At 46.9% G+C, this 18,980-nt stretch overlaps 1 protein-coding gene and 1 pseudogene across 1 annotated transcript; both read left to right on the top strand.

Annotated features, from left to right (window-relative positions):
* The first annotated feature begins 1,448 nt into the window (after positions 1 to 1,448).
* On the top strand, positions 1,449 to 7,775 carry LOC129547297 (actin-related protein 2/3 complex subunit 3 pseudogene; annotated as a pseudogene).
* Positions 7,776 to 8,060: 285 nt separating this feature from the next.
* PNMA8C (PNMA family member 8C) lies at positions 8,061 to 8,592 on the top strand. The gene is given in 2 exon segments (XM_055411801.1): positions 8,061 to 8,275; positions 8,277 to 8,592. Coding segments are annotated over 2 exon segments (531 nt in total).
* Positions 8,593 to 18,980: the final 10,388 nt, after the last annotated feature.

Genomic DNA, 18,980 nt, shown 5'->3' with positions numbered 1-18,980 from the left:
TGTGTAAAGTCAACAAAACAGCTGCTTCTCTGCCCTTATCTGGCCGTTCTCCCCTTCCCTGAAATCCTGTCCTCTCTGCGCTGGTTAAATTCTTACTTTGAAATAATTTCAAGCTTACAGTTGAGGTGCAAACTGGGACTAAGAACTGCATCCCTGTAATTTTCTGCCATGTATAAATCATCATTCCCTCTTTCTCTCTTTCTCCCCAGCCCTCCCTTTTTCTATTAGGAGATGTGTCCCTCCCCTCAAAATGATATATTGAAGTCTTGAAGTCATAATCCCCAGTCGCTCAGAATGTGAACTTATTTGGAAAGAGTGGTTGCAGACAGAATCAGTTGAGATGAAGTCTTATTGGAGTAGAACGGACTCCAAATTCCATGTGACTGGTGTCCTGTAAGAAGACAGTCACGTGAATCAAGAATGAGGCACACGTGACGGAGGGAGAAGTGGGAGTTGTGCAGTTGTAAGCCAGAGAAAGCCAAGGCTTGTCAGCAAACCACTGGAAGCAGACTTCCCTGGTGGTCCAGTGGTTAAGAGTCTGCCTTCCAACGCAAGGGCTGCAGGTTCAGTCCTTGGCTAGGGAACTAAGATCCACTTGCCGGCAGCGTGTTAAGTCACTTCAGTCATGTCTGACTCTTTGGACCGTAGCCCGCCAAGCTCCTCTGTCCTTGGGGATCTCCAAGCTAGAATCCTGGCAGGGGTTGCCATGCTCTCCTCCAGGGGACCTTCCCGATCCAGAATTTGAACTGGCGTCACCGCAACTAGAGAAGCCCTGGAGCGCCCCAGCTCGAGAAATCCGATTCACCTTGACAAAGACCCAGTGCAGCCTAAATAAATAGTAAAATAAAAATATATAAATTAAAAAATCACCAAAAGCTAGGAAGAGGGAAGGAGGCAAGAATGACTTCCCCTAGAAGCTGCAGAAGCATGGCCCTATTGATTTCAGACTTTCGGTCTCAGAAAAGTGAATGAAAATATTTCTATTGTTTTAAGCTATCCTGATTGTAGCATTTTGATACGGCAGCCCTAGGAAACTGACACACTCCATCCCTTATCCTTTTCTCTATATAAGGTATTTTTTTCAGAACCTTTTGAGAATAAGTTGCATATGTTATGTTTCTTTACCTCTCAGTCTGTCAGTGTTCCTTCCCTAAAAATAAGAGGGACTTTTTCTCACAGAACCATGGGAGTTATAAAAAATCAAGAAATTCAGGGCTTCCCTGGTGGTCCCGTGGTTAATATTTCACACTCCCAGTGCAGGGGCTACAAGTTTGATCCTTGGTCCGCGAGCTAAGATCTCACATGCCACCCAGCAAAGACTAAAAATAAAAATAAATGAAATAAAAGAGAGTAAGACCTAAATTAAAAACTATTTTTTTGACCAGACCAGAACCACCGAGCTCTAACCAGATTCTCTTCATTGGGGTTGAGACCCGGGCACTTCCAAGATGCCAGCTAACTGCTCTTCCTTCATGGACCCTGACACCAAACTCACTGGAGACATGGCACTGTTGCCCATCAGAAGTCAGTTCAAAGGACCTGCCGGTAGAGAGACAAAGGAGACAGATATTGTGGATGAAGCTATCTATTACTTTAAGGCCAATGTCTTCTTCAAAAACTATGAAATTAAGAATGGAGCCAATGGGACCTTGATATATATAACTCTACCTTTCTGAGTGTCTAAAGAAACTCCAAAAGTGCAATTCTAAAAGCCAAGGCGAGAAATGTATACACCGGGAATCACTAGTTTTCCCATTCCCGGAGAGCCTGGTTTTCCACTTAATGCCATTTACGCCAAACCTGCAAACAAACAGTAAAATGAAGTGATGAGGGCCTACTTACAACAGCTGAGGCAAGAGACTGGACTGAGACTTTGTGAGAAAGTTTTTGACTCTCAGAATGATAAACCCAGCAAGTGGTGGACTTGCTTTGTGAAGGGACAATTCATGAACAAGAGTCTTTCAAGGACCTGGACAATAAAGGCAGCCTTGGGCAGACACTGTCTCCACAGCCGTGGGCAGCATTTACAGCAAGATGTATGCAGTTCTTTGCCTTTATTTCCTAAAGTTTTATACAGAGGAGAGAAGAGTGTGTGTCTTTATTTGAAGAGCTCTTTATCAAGAATTTGGGGTGGGATGGGTGGGGAAAAATGAGTTGTTGACTGGTGATTTGAAATGTCTGCAGGATTAAGCTGGTGCTTAATAAATAATGATAAAGAAAAAAAATAATTTTTAACAATTCAGGAAGTTCAACATTAGCACCACACGCTTATCCAATCCAAAGTCCATATTCAGTCTCATCAATCGTCCTAGTCATATCCTTTCCAGCAACTGTATTTTTCCAGCCTGGGGTGTCATGTGAGACCGGAAGTTGCACTCAATTGTCTTTCTCACCTCCTTCACTCCGGAGCCCTTCCCATCTTTCCTGGATGTTTGTGACCTTGACACGTTGAAGAGGGCTGGCCTTTTTTGTGTAATGACCCTGTGTGTGGGTTGGTCTGGTGTCTCCTGGCGATCAGATGAGTTTTTGGCAGGAATTCTCCAGAAGTGATTCCCTGGACATGTCCTCCTTGGTCTGTCATTGCAAGGGCACCTGATTTCAGTATATTCCACCACTGGGGATGTTTGCTTTGATTACTGGATTAAAGTGGCATCTGCTAGGTTGCTCTGGCATGAATCATTACTTTCCTCTTTGTAATTCCTCCCTTAGCTTTAAACACACACACCTTGCTTTATTATGTAAGCATACATCTTGAGGATTTCAGTGCATTATTTCCTAGAAAGGGAATCTTGCCATACCAGCAAAGAGAACTCTCTCCTGCTTTTCTTTTACACGTGTGTGTCTCCAATTATATGGATGTACCATGATGGCAACCCACTCCAGTATTCTTGCCTAGAGAATCCTGGACAGAGACGCCTGGTGGGCTGCTGTCCATAGGATCACATGGAGTCAGACACGACTGAAGCGACTTAGCATGCCTGCAAGCATTGGAGAAGGAAATGGCACCCCACTCCAGTGTTCTTGCCTGGAGAATCCCAGAGACGGGGGAGCCTGGTGGGCTGCCGTCTATGGGGTCACACAGAGTCGGACACGACTGAAGTGGCTTAAAATGATTTGCTAAACAGTCTATAAATGGATGGTGGTGGTGGTGGTTGTGGTTTAGTCTTTAAGTCAACTCTTGCGACTCCAAGAACTGTAGCCCACCAGGCTTCTCTGTCCATGAAATTCTCCAGGCAACAATACGGAAGTGGGTTGCCATGCCCTTCTCCAGGGGATCTTCCCGACCCAGGGATCGAACCTGGGTCTTCTGCATTGCAAACAGAATATTTTACCGACTAAGCCACCAGGGAAACCCCTATAAATGGATATTTGGGCCAATTCCAGTCTTTTGCTACTCCTTTCTTTGTTCTTCAAATACACACTCTTGGGGTTCTCCTCCCCCCTCCCTTCGGGCACAATCCTTAGTCCTTTCTCTCAATTTCTCCTCTTCCGCCTGACATTGATCCACCCTTTTCTCTCCTTTCTCCACACTCTCTCTCTAGATGATCTCACCCTGCTCCTCAGCTTAAAATTCCTCCCATGTGCCAATGACTTCTAAATTTATATCCCCGCCCCGTCTCTTCCCTGCACTCCAGGCTTGTATGTCTAACTCTGTTTGGATGTCTGCTAGGCATATCAAATTTAAGAACCAACCCCCCCAAACGGAATTCCTGACCTCATAGCTCATTTCTCCCTAGAGTTTCCCCATCGTAGTGAATAGACCCACCAACATTCTAAACATTTGAGCCAAAGATAGACTCATTTAAAAATTTTTTTTAATTGAGGTACAATTCATGTGATATAAAATTAACCATTATTAAGCAGGAATAAAGTATGGAAGTGTTAGCTGCTCAATCATGTCCGACTCTTTGCAACCCCATGGACTGTAGTCTGCCAGGCTCCTCTGTCCGTGGGATTCTCCAGGCAAGAATAGTGGAGTGGGTTGCAATTCCCTTCTCCAGGGGATCTTCCCAACCCAGGGATCGAACCTGGGTCTCCTGTGTTGCAGGCTAATACTTTATCATCTGAGCCACCAGAGAAGCCCTTTCACTTTCATTGTTAAGCATGTATTACTTTTATTTATTTTAAAAATACTTTTATGTATTTATTTATTTGTGGCTGTGCTGAGTCTTCGTTGCTGCGAGGACTATTCCCTAGTCACAGCGAGGAGGGACTATTCTTCATGTGGTGTGTGGGTTTCTCATTGCAGTTACTTCTCTTGTTGCAGAGCAGGGGCTCTAGGGCTCAGTAGTTGTGGTTCTGGGCTCCAGAGCACAGGCTTAGTGTTGTGGTGCATGGGCTTAGTTGCTTTGCAGCATGTGGGATCCTCCTGGACCAGGGATCAAACCTGCTTCTCCTGCACTAGCAGGAGGACTCTTCACCACTGAGCTACTAGGGAAGCCTTAAAAGTAACCATTTTAAAGTGCACATGAGTGACATTTAGTATGGTCATAATGTTGTGCAAACATCACTTCCATCTAGTCCAAGAATTGTCATCACCCCCAAAGGAAATCTGATACTGATTAAGCAGTCACTCCTCATTCCCCCCTCCCTCAATCCCTGGCACCTGCTAATCAATTTTATATATCTATAGCTTTACTTATTTTGGAGAATTTTTTTTTTTTTTTACTGCATAGCATGCAGGATCTTCTCTGACCAAGGACTGAACCCGTGAACCCACATTGGGAGCACAGAGTCTTAACCACTGGACCACCAGGGAAGTCCTGGAGATTTTATATAAATGGAATCATATACACGTGGTGTTTTGTGTCTGGCTTCTTTGACTTAGCATACTGTCTTCAAGGCTTATCAATGTTAAAGCATGTATTAGAATTCCATTCCTTCCTTTGGCTGAATAATATTCCATGTTATGGCTATACCATACACAACATTGTAAATAAACTGTATTTCAATTTTTTAAAAAGTGGTTAAAAAATTAAATGTCAGATGCAGGGCTTAGAATGTTATCTGGCACGCAGCATACCCTATGTAAGTTACGGTGATGACACCTTTTAAAAACAATACTGTTGTTATGGTTATTATATGTGTTCTTCAAGATCCCTTCCAGTGTCACCTCCTCCAGGAAGCCTTCCCGGGTGAGTCCAGATAGGATCAGTTGCTCAGACTTCCCCAGAATATTTTATTTAGTTCTTTCTTTAAACCTCAGCAAAACATGTCCCAATTATTATACTCTGTATTCTACACCCCACACCAAGGGTCAGAATATTATATTCATGATAATTATAGTGTTTCTCTCCCTGGCTGTAAACAGGCTGGCCTGGCCAGTCATAACCACTGGATTAAGCTCCTAAAAGCAGAGTTTGTTTCATTCACTCAAGTATGCCCAACACATCGCCTGGAGCCTGGAACAGGGAGACTTCTCAGGCAATATTGGTGGATCCAATAAATGAACCATTCCGTCCCCTCCCTCTCAACTTGGAATGTGCGTAAACCCAGAGATATGCATTGGTGCCCCAAGGATTCATAAATTCATGGCAAAAAAAGTTTTTTGCAAGGAGTTTATTAGAAATATCTTTATTACAAGTCTCTTTTCCCCTCAGTTTTATTGAAAAATAATTTATGTACATCACTGTATAAGTTTTGGATTTCCCTTGTGGCAACGGATTCTTTCCCTGAGATTTTTTCCCTCAGATGGCAAAGAATCTGCCTGCAATTGGGAGACCTGGATTTGATCCTTGGGTCGGGAAGACCCCCTGGAGGAGGGCATGGCAACCCACTCCAGTATTCTTGCCTGGAGACTTCATGGACAGAGGAGCCTGGTGGGCTACAGTCCACGGGGTCACAAAGAGTCGGATACGACTGAGTGACTAACACACACTGAACAAGTTTAAGGTGTACAGCATATAGGTTTGACTTACCTGTATTGTGAAGTGATTGCAGCCAATATCCACCTCTTCTCAATAAAAAGAAAAGAAGGAAAAGAAAAAGAAAAAAAAATCTCTCTCCTTGTGTTGAGAACTCTTAGAATTCTTCTTTTTTAAAAAAAAAATTATATATTTGGCTGCATTGAGCCTTAGTTGGGGCAGGCAGGATCTTCGTTGCAAATGAGAGATCTTCACTGTGACAGGCAGGATCTTTTTAGTTGAACACACTTGTTCCTGGACTTCCTGGTGGTACAGTTGTAAAAACTCTGTATTCCCGTGGCAGAGAGCATAGGTTCAATCCCCAGTCTGGGAAGATCACATAAGCTACTTTTGGCCCAGGACGGGGGAGGGGGACGGGGGGAGATATTTTTGTTCTCCTTGATTCATGCTTTGTACAAGAAAAAGTAAGAGCCCACATTCTTCCACCAAACTTTCCATTTATCCATTTATTTATATCCACACAGATTCATAGGTCCCTATTTTATTCAAGGGGCTATGATCTGTTTCCCTCATTTATCACCTTGATGCTCAAAACGTCCAGATTTGACCCATAGGAGCTGGCTCTATACCCTTTCACCTGTTTTCATCATTTTTTGAGTATTTCCTTACTTTCTGATCCCCAAAATGGTACAAGATCATCTTGTATATTCCCTGTCCCACGATTCCTTGAATCAGTCATTTTCTCAAGGGAGAAAAGAGTGTACTTCTGAAGGCAGGTGGCTGACCCCCTCATCCCTGAATGAGCGCCTTGGACTCTGATTTCTACGCGACTGGGCAGAATCTTGATGAAAGTGAAAGAGGAGAGTAAAAAAGTTGCCTTAAAGCTCAACATTCAGAAAACTAAGATCATGGCATCTGGTCCCATCACTTCATGGGAAATAGATGGGGAAACAGTGTCAGACTTTATTTTTCTGGGCTCCAAAATCACTGAGGATGGTGATTGCAGCCATGAAATTAAAAGACGCTTACTCCTTGGAAGGAAAGTTATGACCAACCTAGATAGCATATTAAAAAGCAGAGACATTACTTTGCCAACAAAGGTCCGTCTAGTCAAGGCTATGGTTTTTCCCGTGGTCATGTATGGATGTGAGAGTTGGACTGTGAAGAAAGCTGAGCACCAAAGAATTGATGCTTTTGAACTGTGGTGTTGGAGAAGACTCTTGAGAGTCCCTTGGACTGCAAGGAGATCCAACCAGTCCATTCTAAAGGAGATCAGTCCTGGGTGTTCATTGGAAGGACTGATGCTAAAGCTGAAACTCCAATACTTTGGCCACCTCATGTGACGAGTTGACTCACTGGAAAAGACTCTGATGCTGGGAAGGATTGGGGGCGGGAGAAGAAGGAGACGACAGAGGACGAGATGGCTGGATGGCATCACTGACTCGATGGACATGAGTTTGGGTGAACTCCGGGAGTTGGTGATGGACAGGGAGGCCTGGCATGCTGTGATTCATGGGGTCGCAAAGAGTCAGACACCACTGAGCGACTGTACTGAACTGAACTGAATTGGGCAAAGTGAATGGCGGAGGCAACGCTCTAACGGTTGCCATGGAGACGGCTGGGCCTCGGAGCAGGAGGCGGTGACGTCTCTGCAGGAGCTAGTGCAGCGAGCGGCCTCATCCATGTCTCGGCCAGGCCACAGGGAAGTGAGGGCAGCCTTTGGGCCAGTGGCAAAGAATGAGCCTTCCTGCCTGCTGGACACCCACCCACGATACCCCAGTGTCAGCAGTCCCGGAACGATCCGCAGTCCCAGATCTGCTAAGAGTGCCAGAGCCTGTAAGACCTTTGATGACCACCGCCAAGAACGAGGGAGCAGCATCTTCAGACCCTCCACGGTGCAGCCTGGCCTAGGACTCAGGATCCCCCAGAAGGCTGGCAGACACCCACCCCCTGCTTCACACTGTTTAAGTCCCTAAGGAATTCCCAAGCACCCCCTCGGAGGAAGATTATAGAAGGTTGGACACCTGCAGCCCTGTGGGCAGGGCCAAGGGCATCTCTGACCAAGGTGGACAAACTGGGCCCTCTGAGGCCTCTCCCTTCACCTTTGAGCGTGGCATCATGGATAATTTTTTTGATTCCCGAGGCAGCTCAGGTATGCACCAGCAGGCATACTTGCCCCTCAGAGAGCTGCGCAAGATGCTGTTTGGGGGCAAGGACATTGCACTGTTGGCGCATGGGTGCCAAGCCCTTGAGGTGAACAGTTACAAGTCCCTGATGATCCGGGGTATCCCGCAAGACTGCAATCATGAGAAGTTTGAAGAGATCATAAGCCCCCCGCCCCCACCCTAAAACTTTGAAGTGGCTGGGAAGGCCTTTGTGGAAGAAGGGAGCTCTAGGGCAGCCACCTTTAGACCGTGATCCCCGGCTTAATGGTAGAACATGGAGCGTGGTCTACATGCCCCAGAAGCAGTTCCTGACCAAGGCAACCCTCTTCCTGCAGAGCCAGGGCAGGACAGTGGAGGATGTATCCGGGGTCCTGAGACAGGAACCGCGTCCAACAGTGATGGGCCCGAGAGAGCTTCCTGCCAGGAAGTGCTATGTGTAGGTGGTTGAAGTGCCACCTCTGGACTCCCCAGAGAAGGAGAACAAGGCTGGAGATGGCAAGAAAGGCAAGGGGAAGCACAAGAAAACCCGTCAACTGCACCACGCATCCGACAAGGAGCTGTGAGGTGACCTGGGGTGGGCGTGGGGGTGGCTGAGTGAGGCTGGGCATCAGCTGAGTGGGTGTGGGGAGCGACTTGGGAAGGTGGGTACCCTCTAAGTAAATCTGGGGAATGTGAGTAGTGTGGATGATGCGGTGAGGATGGGTATCATTCAAGAGAGGGGGTAGCTTTTGAGTAAGAATGGGTAACATCTGACTAGTGTAAGTGAAGGTGGGTATTTTTATCTGAGTGAACTTGTGGGTGACATCTGAGTGGGTGTGGTTAACATCTAGTTGAGTGGGGATCACTAGTCCGTCCATTCATTCACTCTACAGGTGTGTATTGCACACCTACCATGTCCCAGGAACTGTTCTAGGAGCTGGGGATACAGAACTGAGCGTATCCAACAGAAGGTTTTACCTTCACTCCCCTCCTGCTGCTGCTGGTGCTAAGTTGCTTCAGTCGTGACCGACCCTGTCCGACCCCATAGACGGCAGCCCACCAGGTTCCCCTGTCCCTGGGATTCCCCATGCAAGAACACGGGAGTGGGTTGCCATTGCCTTTTCCAATGCATGAAATGAAAAGTGAAAGTGAAGTCGCTCAGTCGTGTCTGACTCTTAGTGGCCCCATTGACTGCAGCCTACCAGGCTTCTCCATCCATGGGATTTTCCAGGCAAGAGTACTGGAGTGGGGTGCCATTGCCTTCTCCTCACAACCCTCCTAGTGAGTGGTTAATGTTTGAGTTACTTGGGAACATCTGAGTGAGTGTGGGTACCATGTGAACAGATGTGGATAATATCTGGTTGAGTATGAATCATTCATTCACTCAACAAATATTTCCTGGACACCTACAGTGTTGTTGTTGTTCAGTGGCTAAGTTGTGTCCGACTCTTTGCAACCCCATGGACGGCAGTACACCAGGCTTCCCTGTCCTTTGCTATCTCCCAGAGTTTGCTTAAACTCATGTCCATTGGTGATGCCATCCAACCATCTCATCCTCTGTCACCCCCTTCTCCTCCTGCCCTCAATCCTTCCCAGAATCAGGGTCTTTTCCAGTGAGTTGACTCTTCACATCAGGTGGCCAAAGTATTGGAGCTTCAGCTTCAGCATCAGTCCTTCCAATGAATATTCAGGGTTGATTTCCTTCAGGAATGACTGGTTTGAAATTCTTGCTGTCCAACGGACTCTCAAGAGTCTTCTCCAGCATCACAGTTTGAAAGCATCACCAGGCACTATTCCAGGCACTGTGGATACATCAGGAAACAAAAGAGACCCAAACCTTGCCCTTGCAGCCTTCATATTAAATATTTGAGTACATGTGGGTAATGTCTCATTTGTTTGACTAGTTGAATACATGTGAGTGAGCATGGGTCACTTGAGTGTGTGGGTCACTCATGGGTCACTTGCATATGAGTGAGTACATAAACTCGAATGGGTAATATTTGAGTAGTTTTGCACATTTGGGGCTTCCCTGGTGGCTCAGAAGGTAAAGAATCTGCCTGCAAATGCAGGAGACCTGAGTTCATTCCCTGGGTCTGAAAGATCTGGAAAAGGGCATAGCTGTGGGAGTGATACCTGAATATGCATGTAGGTATTATTTGAGTGGGGTGAGGGTAACTTCTGAGTGAGGATGAGTCCCGAAGATCCACAGGGTGTAACAACCCGGAGATGCCGCGGTACCAGTTGCGCAGTCGCAGTTGGAGCCTAGCAGCAGGTCAGAGGGTTGCTATGGAGACTGTGGGCTGCTTCTGGCGCCTGCGTAAACAGATGTTTTCGAGAAGTGGTAGAGGAAATAGGGTTCGGAATTCCAGGGTTTTGCAGAAGGTCTCTTGGCAGAGTTGAGGAATAGCCAAGCAGGAAGAACGTTTCAGGGAGATCCGTGCTCGGGAGCAAGGCCACGATCCCCTTTGCCATTCATAGCGGCCTGATGGTGGGGACAAACCCTCTTGCTGGGTGGGTATTGTGGGGAGGAGGCCCAGACCCCCTCAGCTTTGGACTCTGGAAATCCCCCCATTGCAAAGTCTAGAGCCATTTTTTTTGTTTTGTTTTGTCTTTTATAAGGACTGGGCTTCCCTGATAGCTCAGTTGGTGAAGAATCCGCCTGCAACGCGGGGGACCTGAGTTCGATCCCTGGGTTGGGAAGATCCCTTGGAGACGGGAAAGGCTACCCACTCCAATACAGAGCCTGCTGTGTAGTCCATGGAATCGAAAAGAGTCGGACACAACTGAGCGACTTTCACTTTCACCTCTGATATACAGCTGGTACAAACTTGTCCACAATGGGCCACTCTTTTGCACAAGGCAAGCAGACACCATGGCAGAGAATGTGAGCTGCCTCCTTGCAGGTATGGAAACCTCACTGCTCTGCATGTGACTCGAAAAAAACTCACTGTCTTCTACAGGCTGGGTCTCCCTTACAGGATTGATCAGTGGTGGGACCTTTCTGCTCTGAGTGGCGCTTGGGGTGAGGGTATGTGCATGTTCTTAAGTCACTCAGTCCTGTCCGACTCTGCGACCCCATGGACTGTAGCCCACCAGACTCCTCTGTCCATGGGATTCTCCAGGCAAGAATACTGAAGTGGATTGCCGTGCCCATCTCTAGGGGATCTTCCCTGCCCATGGATGGAACCCGTGTCTCTTACGTTTCCTGCATTGGCAGGTGGGTTCTTTACCACTAGCGCCACCTGGGAAATCTGGGGTGAGGATATGGTTCTCCCCAAATTAAATCCCAGAAGCTCTACCTGTGCTCCACTCTCTAAAGAACAAAAGACAAGGCTTCCAGCGAATGGTGCAAAACTAGTAATAAGAGGTTACCTTCAAGAATGATCAATTTAAAGACTTCCCTGGTGGTCCAGTGGTTAAGACTCCACCCTCCCATTACAGGGAGTATGGGCTCGATCCCTGGTTGGGGAACTAAGATCACACGTGCCTGCATGGCAAAAAAACAATTACGACATTAATGGATAGTCCCCAAGTCTGTAAGCTGAGTCCCCCATAATGGTAAGGGAAAACTGCAATGAAAAACAATCAAGTAAAAGGCAAGTGTCTGTGGATAGACAGAGCTCCTGTCAGGACATCTGACTTAGAAGTTTGCAGACTTCCATTAGTTCAAGGGTCTGCAAAGATGTTAGCTCAATTTCTTTTTTAAAATGCTGCTGGGGAACCCGCCTGCCAGTGCAGGAGACACAGGTTTGATCCCTGGTCCGGGAAGATCCCGCATGCCATGCAGAGCAGCTGGGCCTGTGTGCTCTGGGTCAGAGTATTGAGTGAGCCTGTGCTCTAGAGCCTGGGAGCTGCAACTGCTGAGCCCATGTGCCACAACTACTGAAGTCTGAGTGCCCTAGAGCCCGTGCGTCACAGCAAGAGAAGCTACCATAATGGGAAGCCCGCACACTGCAGCTAGAGAGTAGCCCCCGTCTCTACAACTAGAGAAAAGCCCACACAGCAACGAAGACCCAGCACAGCCACAAATAAATAAATAATTTTTACAATGCAATTTACAGAGACAGACTCAGATCCTTACCTGCCAAATTGTGAGAGTGGAGACGGCCCCCCTCCCCTGTCACTCAATGTATTATGATGGTGGGTGTCAGTCATGTCTGTGAATTCCAGCATCCAATCCCCTTTCTTATTTCCGCAAGGCTACCTCCATTTTGCCCCCCTCCCAGAGCCAAGAGGTGGAAGTCCTTTCCTCATGCCCCCACCTTGGCAGCCAGGATGCAGGCAAGCCACCCACTCTCAGGCAGTCAGAAACTCCTGTTAAGACCTTGCATTTACAGCAGCTGTCAAGACAGAGGACGTTTCAGAGTTCACTTGCTTTGACATGATCTAAAGCCTGCAAGACTCTGATTTCTGTCCGTTCTGCAAGCTGGCTGTCTACCATCAGCCTTGGAAGCATTTGCTTTGGGCAACGGTTGGGATAAAGCCGTTCCTGCCATCCTCACAGGTATATCTGAACAACCTGCAAGAGCGTCTGTGGTCTAAGAGTTTCTAGCTCTCTACTGATCTTTGTTGCTCAGTCGTGTCAGACTCTTTGCCACCCCGTGGACTGTAACCCACTCCTCTGTCCAGGGGATTCTCCAGGCCAGAATACTGGGGTAGGTTGCCATTCCCTTCTCTAGGCAATCTTCCTGACTCAGGAATTGAACCCAGGTCTCCTGCATTGCAGGCAGATTCTTTACCATCTGAGCCACCAAGGAATCATCTAGTCAATGGTCATGAGTTTGAGCAAACTCCTGGAGATGGTGAAGGACAGGAAAGCCTGGCGTGCTGCAGCCCATAGGGTTGCAAAGGGTCGGACAAGACTTGATTGAACAACAATTAATCCTTGTATTCCTTGTACATTGCCAACCTGTGCATACTCACTCACAGAACATGGTGCTATTTTGTCTCTTGTTCCCTCAGAGTTTACAGAATAAAGGCTACACAACCCTCAGGCACATTCATTTGTGGTGTATGTTATTTTCCCATCAAGGCACATTCATTGTATAGCAATAAAGACCAGTGTGACATTTCTTCTCATCATATTGAAGTATTAAGACTGCATTTGTGCTTCTTGTGGGCTTGGGGTGTTTCCCATACAACATTCATGTTTGTAGACACAACATGATGTCTGTTCAAGGCTGCTCATAAAACCCCAAACTCCTACCACTTCTCTTTCAAGTTTTTCTAGACCAATTGAAGAGTATCCTGAGATTGTAATGCAAACTGTTGCATAAAACTGTTGCCATTTGAAGCTACTTATCAGTGTGGGTCCAGACATGGCTGACACACTGAAAACCCTAAGTAAATTGGATGTGCTAGCTGATGGAAGGTTGCAATTGGCCTTTGTAAACCTCTGTTTTCAAACGTGGGTTCAATTAAAATTCATTGTTCTTTGTGGTTGATGCTATATCATACGAATATGAACTTATAAAATAAATGGCTTCGCAGGTGGCTCAGTGGTAAAGAATCTGCCTGCCTGTGCAGGAGACAAAAGAGACATGGGTTCAATCCCTGGGTTGGGAAGATCCCCTGGAAAAGAAAATGGTAACCCACTCCAGTATTCTTGCCTGGGGGAAATCCCATTGACAGAGGAGCCTAGTGGGCTACAGTCCATGGGATTGCAAAGAGTCAGGCATGACTTAGTGACTGAGCACGAGCATCCAATGCAATCATAGCCTGTTCTTCGATGTGTTCGGGGGATCCAAGGTAGATTTAATTTGGAGAAGTAATCTGACTGCTAAAAAAAATGCTTTGAAAACCACTTAGGTGGGGTGCCCGAAGTTTTCCAGGGCTGCATTGTTTTTATCTTAAAAATAATGTTATTTATTTTTGGCTGTGCTGGGTCTTCGTTGCTGTGTGGGCTTTTCTCTAGCAGGGGTTACTCTCTAGTTGCGGTGTGTAGTCTTCTTACTGTGGCAGCTTCTCTTGTTGCGGAGCACAGGCCGCAGGGTGCATGGGCTAGGTGGTTTCGGCTCCTGGGACCTACAGCACTGGCTCTACATGTGGGGCAGGGCTTAGCTGATCCTGGTGTGTGGAATCTTGCCAGACCAGGGATCGAACCTGTGTCTCCTGCATTGGCACGTGGATTCTTTACCACCTAGCCCCCAAGGAAGCCGCCACACTGTTTTTGGAAAGGGGTGTTATCAGATCTCATGGCCAACAGAACACAAAACACACAGCTTCCTCCTGTCTCACGGGCCTCCAGTGGCTGATAGGAAAGGTGAAAAAATTTCTCTTGAATAAAAACAGTAACCGCTATCCTGTGTTGCGGGCACTGGGCAGAGTCCTTCATCTTCATTAATTCGTTGTATCCTCCCATCCCTTGAGCTATGGGACTTACAGGTCCATATCTCCTGATCCAAAGCCTTGACACAACACAGATAAATCTCTCTGCAAGTACATGGTGGAACTAACTCTGAAATTCCTCTTAACTGGTTTCCTCACTAGGCAGCCTGCCAGTTAAAGGAGCATGTCTGGTGTGCGGAGGTTTGAAGGTGAGGAGGAGTGTTGAACAGATGGCCTAGGCTCAAATCCTGGCTCCTCCACTTCGCAAAGCGTGAGCCTGGGCAAGCCACTTAACCACCAGTGACTCGGCTTGCTTATCTGTAAAATGGGGATAATAGTAACCTATTTCACCAGGTTTAAATAGGAGGAGTAAATTTGTTCATATGTGTAAATGATTTAGCAGTGACCGATGGGGGGAAGCTGTTCCACGTGGGCCACTGGGATCCTGGGTCCAGTGTCAGTTGGCGTTTTGCATTAAAGAACACGTCAACCTGGTATCAGATCTCTAGCTCCAGAACTTGACAAATATGTACCAGGCTCCTTCAGGAGACAGTATGTTCTCTGTGTGTCGACAAAAGGCTGCTTTGGAATGTGGGATGCCGAGGGGCAGGCTGGTGAATCCACCAAGGTTCTGAGCTTCAAGATATAGTACCCAACTGTGTCTGGCATCAACAGAGCACCCAACAGTCAAAGAGGCAAAGCATTTGGAGCTACACAGGCTTGGGTTCAACTCTTGACTCTGCCCCGTTTAGCTGTGTGCCTTCAGGGAGCTGACGTCACTGCTCTGGGCCTGAGTTTCTTCATCTGTAAAGCGGGGCTAATGGTACCCATGCTACAGATTCTTCACAACCAGAGATTATACAACCTGCAGTGAAAAACAGAGGCTCTGAAATAGTCATAGCAGCTTTAATCATAAACCCTGGAGTAGGAAATGGCAACCCACTCCAGTATTCCTGCCTGGAGAATCTCAAGGACAGAGGAGCCTGGCGGGTTACAGTATAGTGGGTCGCAAAGAGTCAGACACAACTGAGAGACTGCTGCTGCTGCTACTGCGTCACTTCAGTCGTGTCCGACTCTGTGTGACCCCATAGACAGAAGCCCACCAGGATCCCCTGTCCCTGGGATTCTCCAGGCAAGAACACTGGAGTGGGTTGCCATTTCCTTCTCCAATGTGTGAAAGTGAAAAGTGAAAGTGAAGTCGCTCAGTCGTGTCTGACCCTTAGCGACCCCACGGACTGCAGCCTACCAGGCTCCTCCATCCATGGGATTTTCTAGGCAACAGTACTGGAGTGGCTTGCCATTGCCTTCTCCGATATAGTCACTAGCTGACTGAGAGACTAACACACTTTAATCCTAAAACTGCTAGGACCCAGATCTCCACTGACAATAATCAGATAAACTGTGGAGTAATCACACATACTAACAAAAAGAAATAAACTACAGATACACACAGCAACACAGTTCAGTTCAGTTCAGTTCAGTCGCTCAGTCGTGTCCGACTCTCCGCGACCCCATGAATCACAGCACGCCAGGCCTCCCTGTCCATCACCAACTCCCGGAGTACACTCAAACTCATGTCCACAGAGTCGGTGATGCCATCCAGCCATCTCATTCTCCGTCGTCCCCTTCTCCTCCCGCCCCCAACCTTTCCCAGCATCAGAGTCTTTTCCAGTGAGTCAACTCGTCGCATGAGGTGGCCAAAGTATTGCAGTTTCAGCTTTAGCATCAGTCCCTCCAATGAACATCCAGGATTGATCTCCAAATGAATCTCAAAATCACGATGTTAAGTGAAAGAAGCCAGACAAAAAGGGCACAGGCTATATGATTCTTTTGATATAAAATTCTAGCAAAAGCAGCACTTGAAGGACAGAAATCAGATCAGTGGTTGGGGGTAGGCAAAAGGGGACTGCCACAAAAAGTGCAAGGAAGGTTTTGGGGGGGTTCTATATATTTTGGAGGGGGTTGGTTTTTTTTAGGGTTCTGTATCTTGATGGTGGTGATCATTACTCTAAAACTTACCACAGGGAATATTTTAAAAAGAATGTGTTGTATAAGATGTAAAGTATACTTTCAGTAAAGCTGACAATGAAATAAACAGTGGGGTGGTCTGGAGGTGGGCTGCGTGAGAAGTATCTCATTTCCATGCCTCAGTTGTTCCCATCTGTGAAATGGGTTGATAAAAATAGTACCTATTGCTGAGGGTGATCATGAAGACTCAAAAAGATGTTGTCTGTAAGATTGAGTGGTCAGTAAGGGGGAGACAACTTTGCGAGAAAGTTCAATGAAAGATATATAAATGCTGAAGGTTTACTTGCCTCCTGAGAGAAGGGAGGTCTAACCACTGGATCGCCCTGGTATGAGGCTGGCAACCAGGGGCAGGCAGCAGACAGAAATTCTGCAGGCCGGGAAGGGAGGCATTTTAAAACATTTCCAAGGTTCCCATCACCCAAAACAACCTGCTGGGGGTCAGAACACAGCGCAAGAATTCTTTCACTTCAGCAATAACTATTCTGCAGAGACAAGGTCAAGGAATAAAAGTTGAAGGCTTTAATTTAAAGTTTTCTCCATTGGAGTCTGAGGAATTAGTAGCTACACTAGGGGGTCTGGGTTCCTGTCCTGTGGCTGCTGTAAAAAATGACCACAGACCAGCTGGCTCAGAACAACTGTGACTTATTCTCTCACAGTCCTGCCAGCCAAAAGTCCAAAATCAAGGTATCTGCAAAGCTGTGCGCTCTCCAGACACTACGAAGAAGGCTTCCCTAGTTCTTCCAGCTTCTGGTGACTCTAGGTGTTCCTGGGCTAGGGCCCCATCACTCTGATCTCTGCCTCCATCTTCACATCGCCTCCTCTGATTCTGTACCTCGTTTCCATGTCTGCATCCTCTTCCTTTGCTTCTTTCTTTTCTTTTTCTTTTTGGCTGTGCTAGGTCTTCATTGCTGTGTGCAGGCTTTCTCGTGCTGCAGTGAGTAGGGGCTACTCTCCAGTTGCGGTGCTCAGGCTTCTGTTTCAATGGCTTCTCTTGTTTCCGAGCATGGCCTCCAGGCGTTCAGGCTTCAGTAATTACCCCATGTAGTACATGGGCTCAGGAGTCGTGGTGCATGGGCTTAGTTGCCCTGTGGCATGTGGAATCTTCCTGGCCCAGGGACTGAACCCATGTCCCCTGCACTGGCAGGCAGATTCTTAACCACTGAACCTCTAGGGAAGTCCTGCTTCTCTCTTATAAGGACATTCCAGATGGCAGTTAGGGTCTACCCAGACAATCCATGGCAATCTCATCTCAAATCTTTACTGACTTCGGCAAAGACCCTTTTTCCAAATAAAGCAACATTTTCAAATTCCAGGGATTAGGGTGTAAAATCATTGGGTAGATATTTTTCAACCTGAGAGGTCTCCCCACCTCCACCACTCTAAAGGGCTTGTCTCCATTGCTAACATTGGACAAACCCCAATTTCCAGTCTGGCTTTTTGCTGGTACTGTGGTACTTCCAGTTGGTCAAATTCCTATGGGGACATTCAGTTCCTCTCCTACCTCTGCCCAGCCCCACCAGCCATCACCTCTATCAGAGTCATTTGGGAAAACTTTTTAAAAAATAGACATTTAAAATATATATATTTATTATTTATTTGACTGTGCCAGGTCTTAGTTGCAGCATGTGGGATCTAGTTCCATGACCAGGGATCAAACACAGGTCCCCTGCATTGGGAGTGCAAAGTCTTAGCCAGTCTGGAGAGATTCCCTTCCACAGGAAGTCCCTGGAGAAATTTTTTAATGCACTACCCGACCCCCCACCTCAAGACTTTCTGATCCAATAGGTCAGACTCAGGAATTTAAAACTAAATTCTAAAACTCTCCCCAGCGATTATAGTGTGCAACCAGATTTGAGAATCACTACTTTAGAGAAATACACCACATGAATGAATGAATCTTTCTTTAAATATATGGTGGCTCTAACGGCCAGCTTTGCTTCTGTACTCTCCAAAAGTCTTTAGATTTGGGATTAGGGAGGGTAGGAGGTGGGAGTGATCCAATTATGTGGGCAGAGTGTGGACCACAAGGCTACTTCCTGCTGTATTTGTTGAGGACCTACTATGTGCTGTCAGTTAACCCAGTGGCATCTGGTTCAAAAGTGTGGATAATTTATATCTTGTTCATTCTAGACAGGGATCTGATTTATGTGCATTTAGTACAAATCTAGTGACTGTGCCAAGAGTCCCTTGGACTGAGTTCCCATGGGGACTGTGGCAAGAGTCCCTTGGACAGCAAGGAGATCAAACCAGTCCATCCTAAAGGAAATCAGTCCGGAATATTCATTGGAAGGACTGATGCTGAACCTGAGACTACAATACTTTGGCCACCTGATGCAAAGAACTGACTCACTGGGAAAGACCCTGATGCTGGGAAAGATTGAACGCAGGAGGAGAAGGGGATGACAGCGGATGAGACGGTTGGATCGCATCACTGACTCAATGGACATGAGTTTGAGCAAGCTCTGGGAGTTAGTGATGGACAGGGAAGCCTGCTGTGCTGCAGTCCATGGGATCGCAAAGAGTCAGACACGATTGAGCAACTGAACTAGACTGAGTGACTGTGCCAAGGTTACATATGTCACCTGGGAGAGAAGTCTTCAGAGATTGCCTGTCAACC

The sequence above is a fragment of the Moschus berezovskii genome, chromosome 22 (assembly GCF_049115385.1).
Source record: "Moschus berezovskii isolate FMDL1 chromosome 22, NW_MosBer_1.0, whole genome shotgun sequence".
In the NCBI taxonomy this organism is placed as follows: domain Eukaryota; kingdom Metazoa; phylum Chordata; class Mammalia; order Artiodactyla; family Moschidae; genus Moschus; species Moschus berezovskii.
The sequence above is the reverse complement of the archived record's forward strand: the minus strand, read 5'-3'. Positions and strand labels throughout refer to the sequence as shown.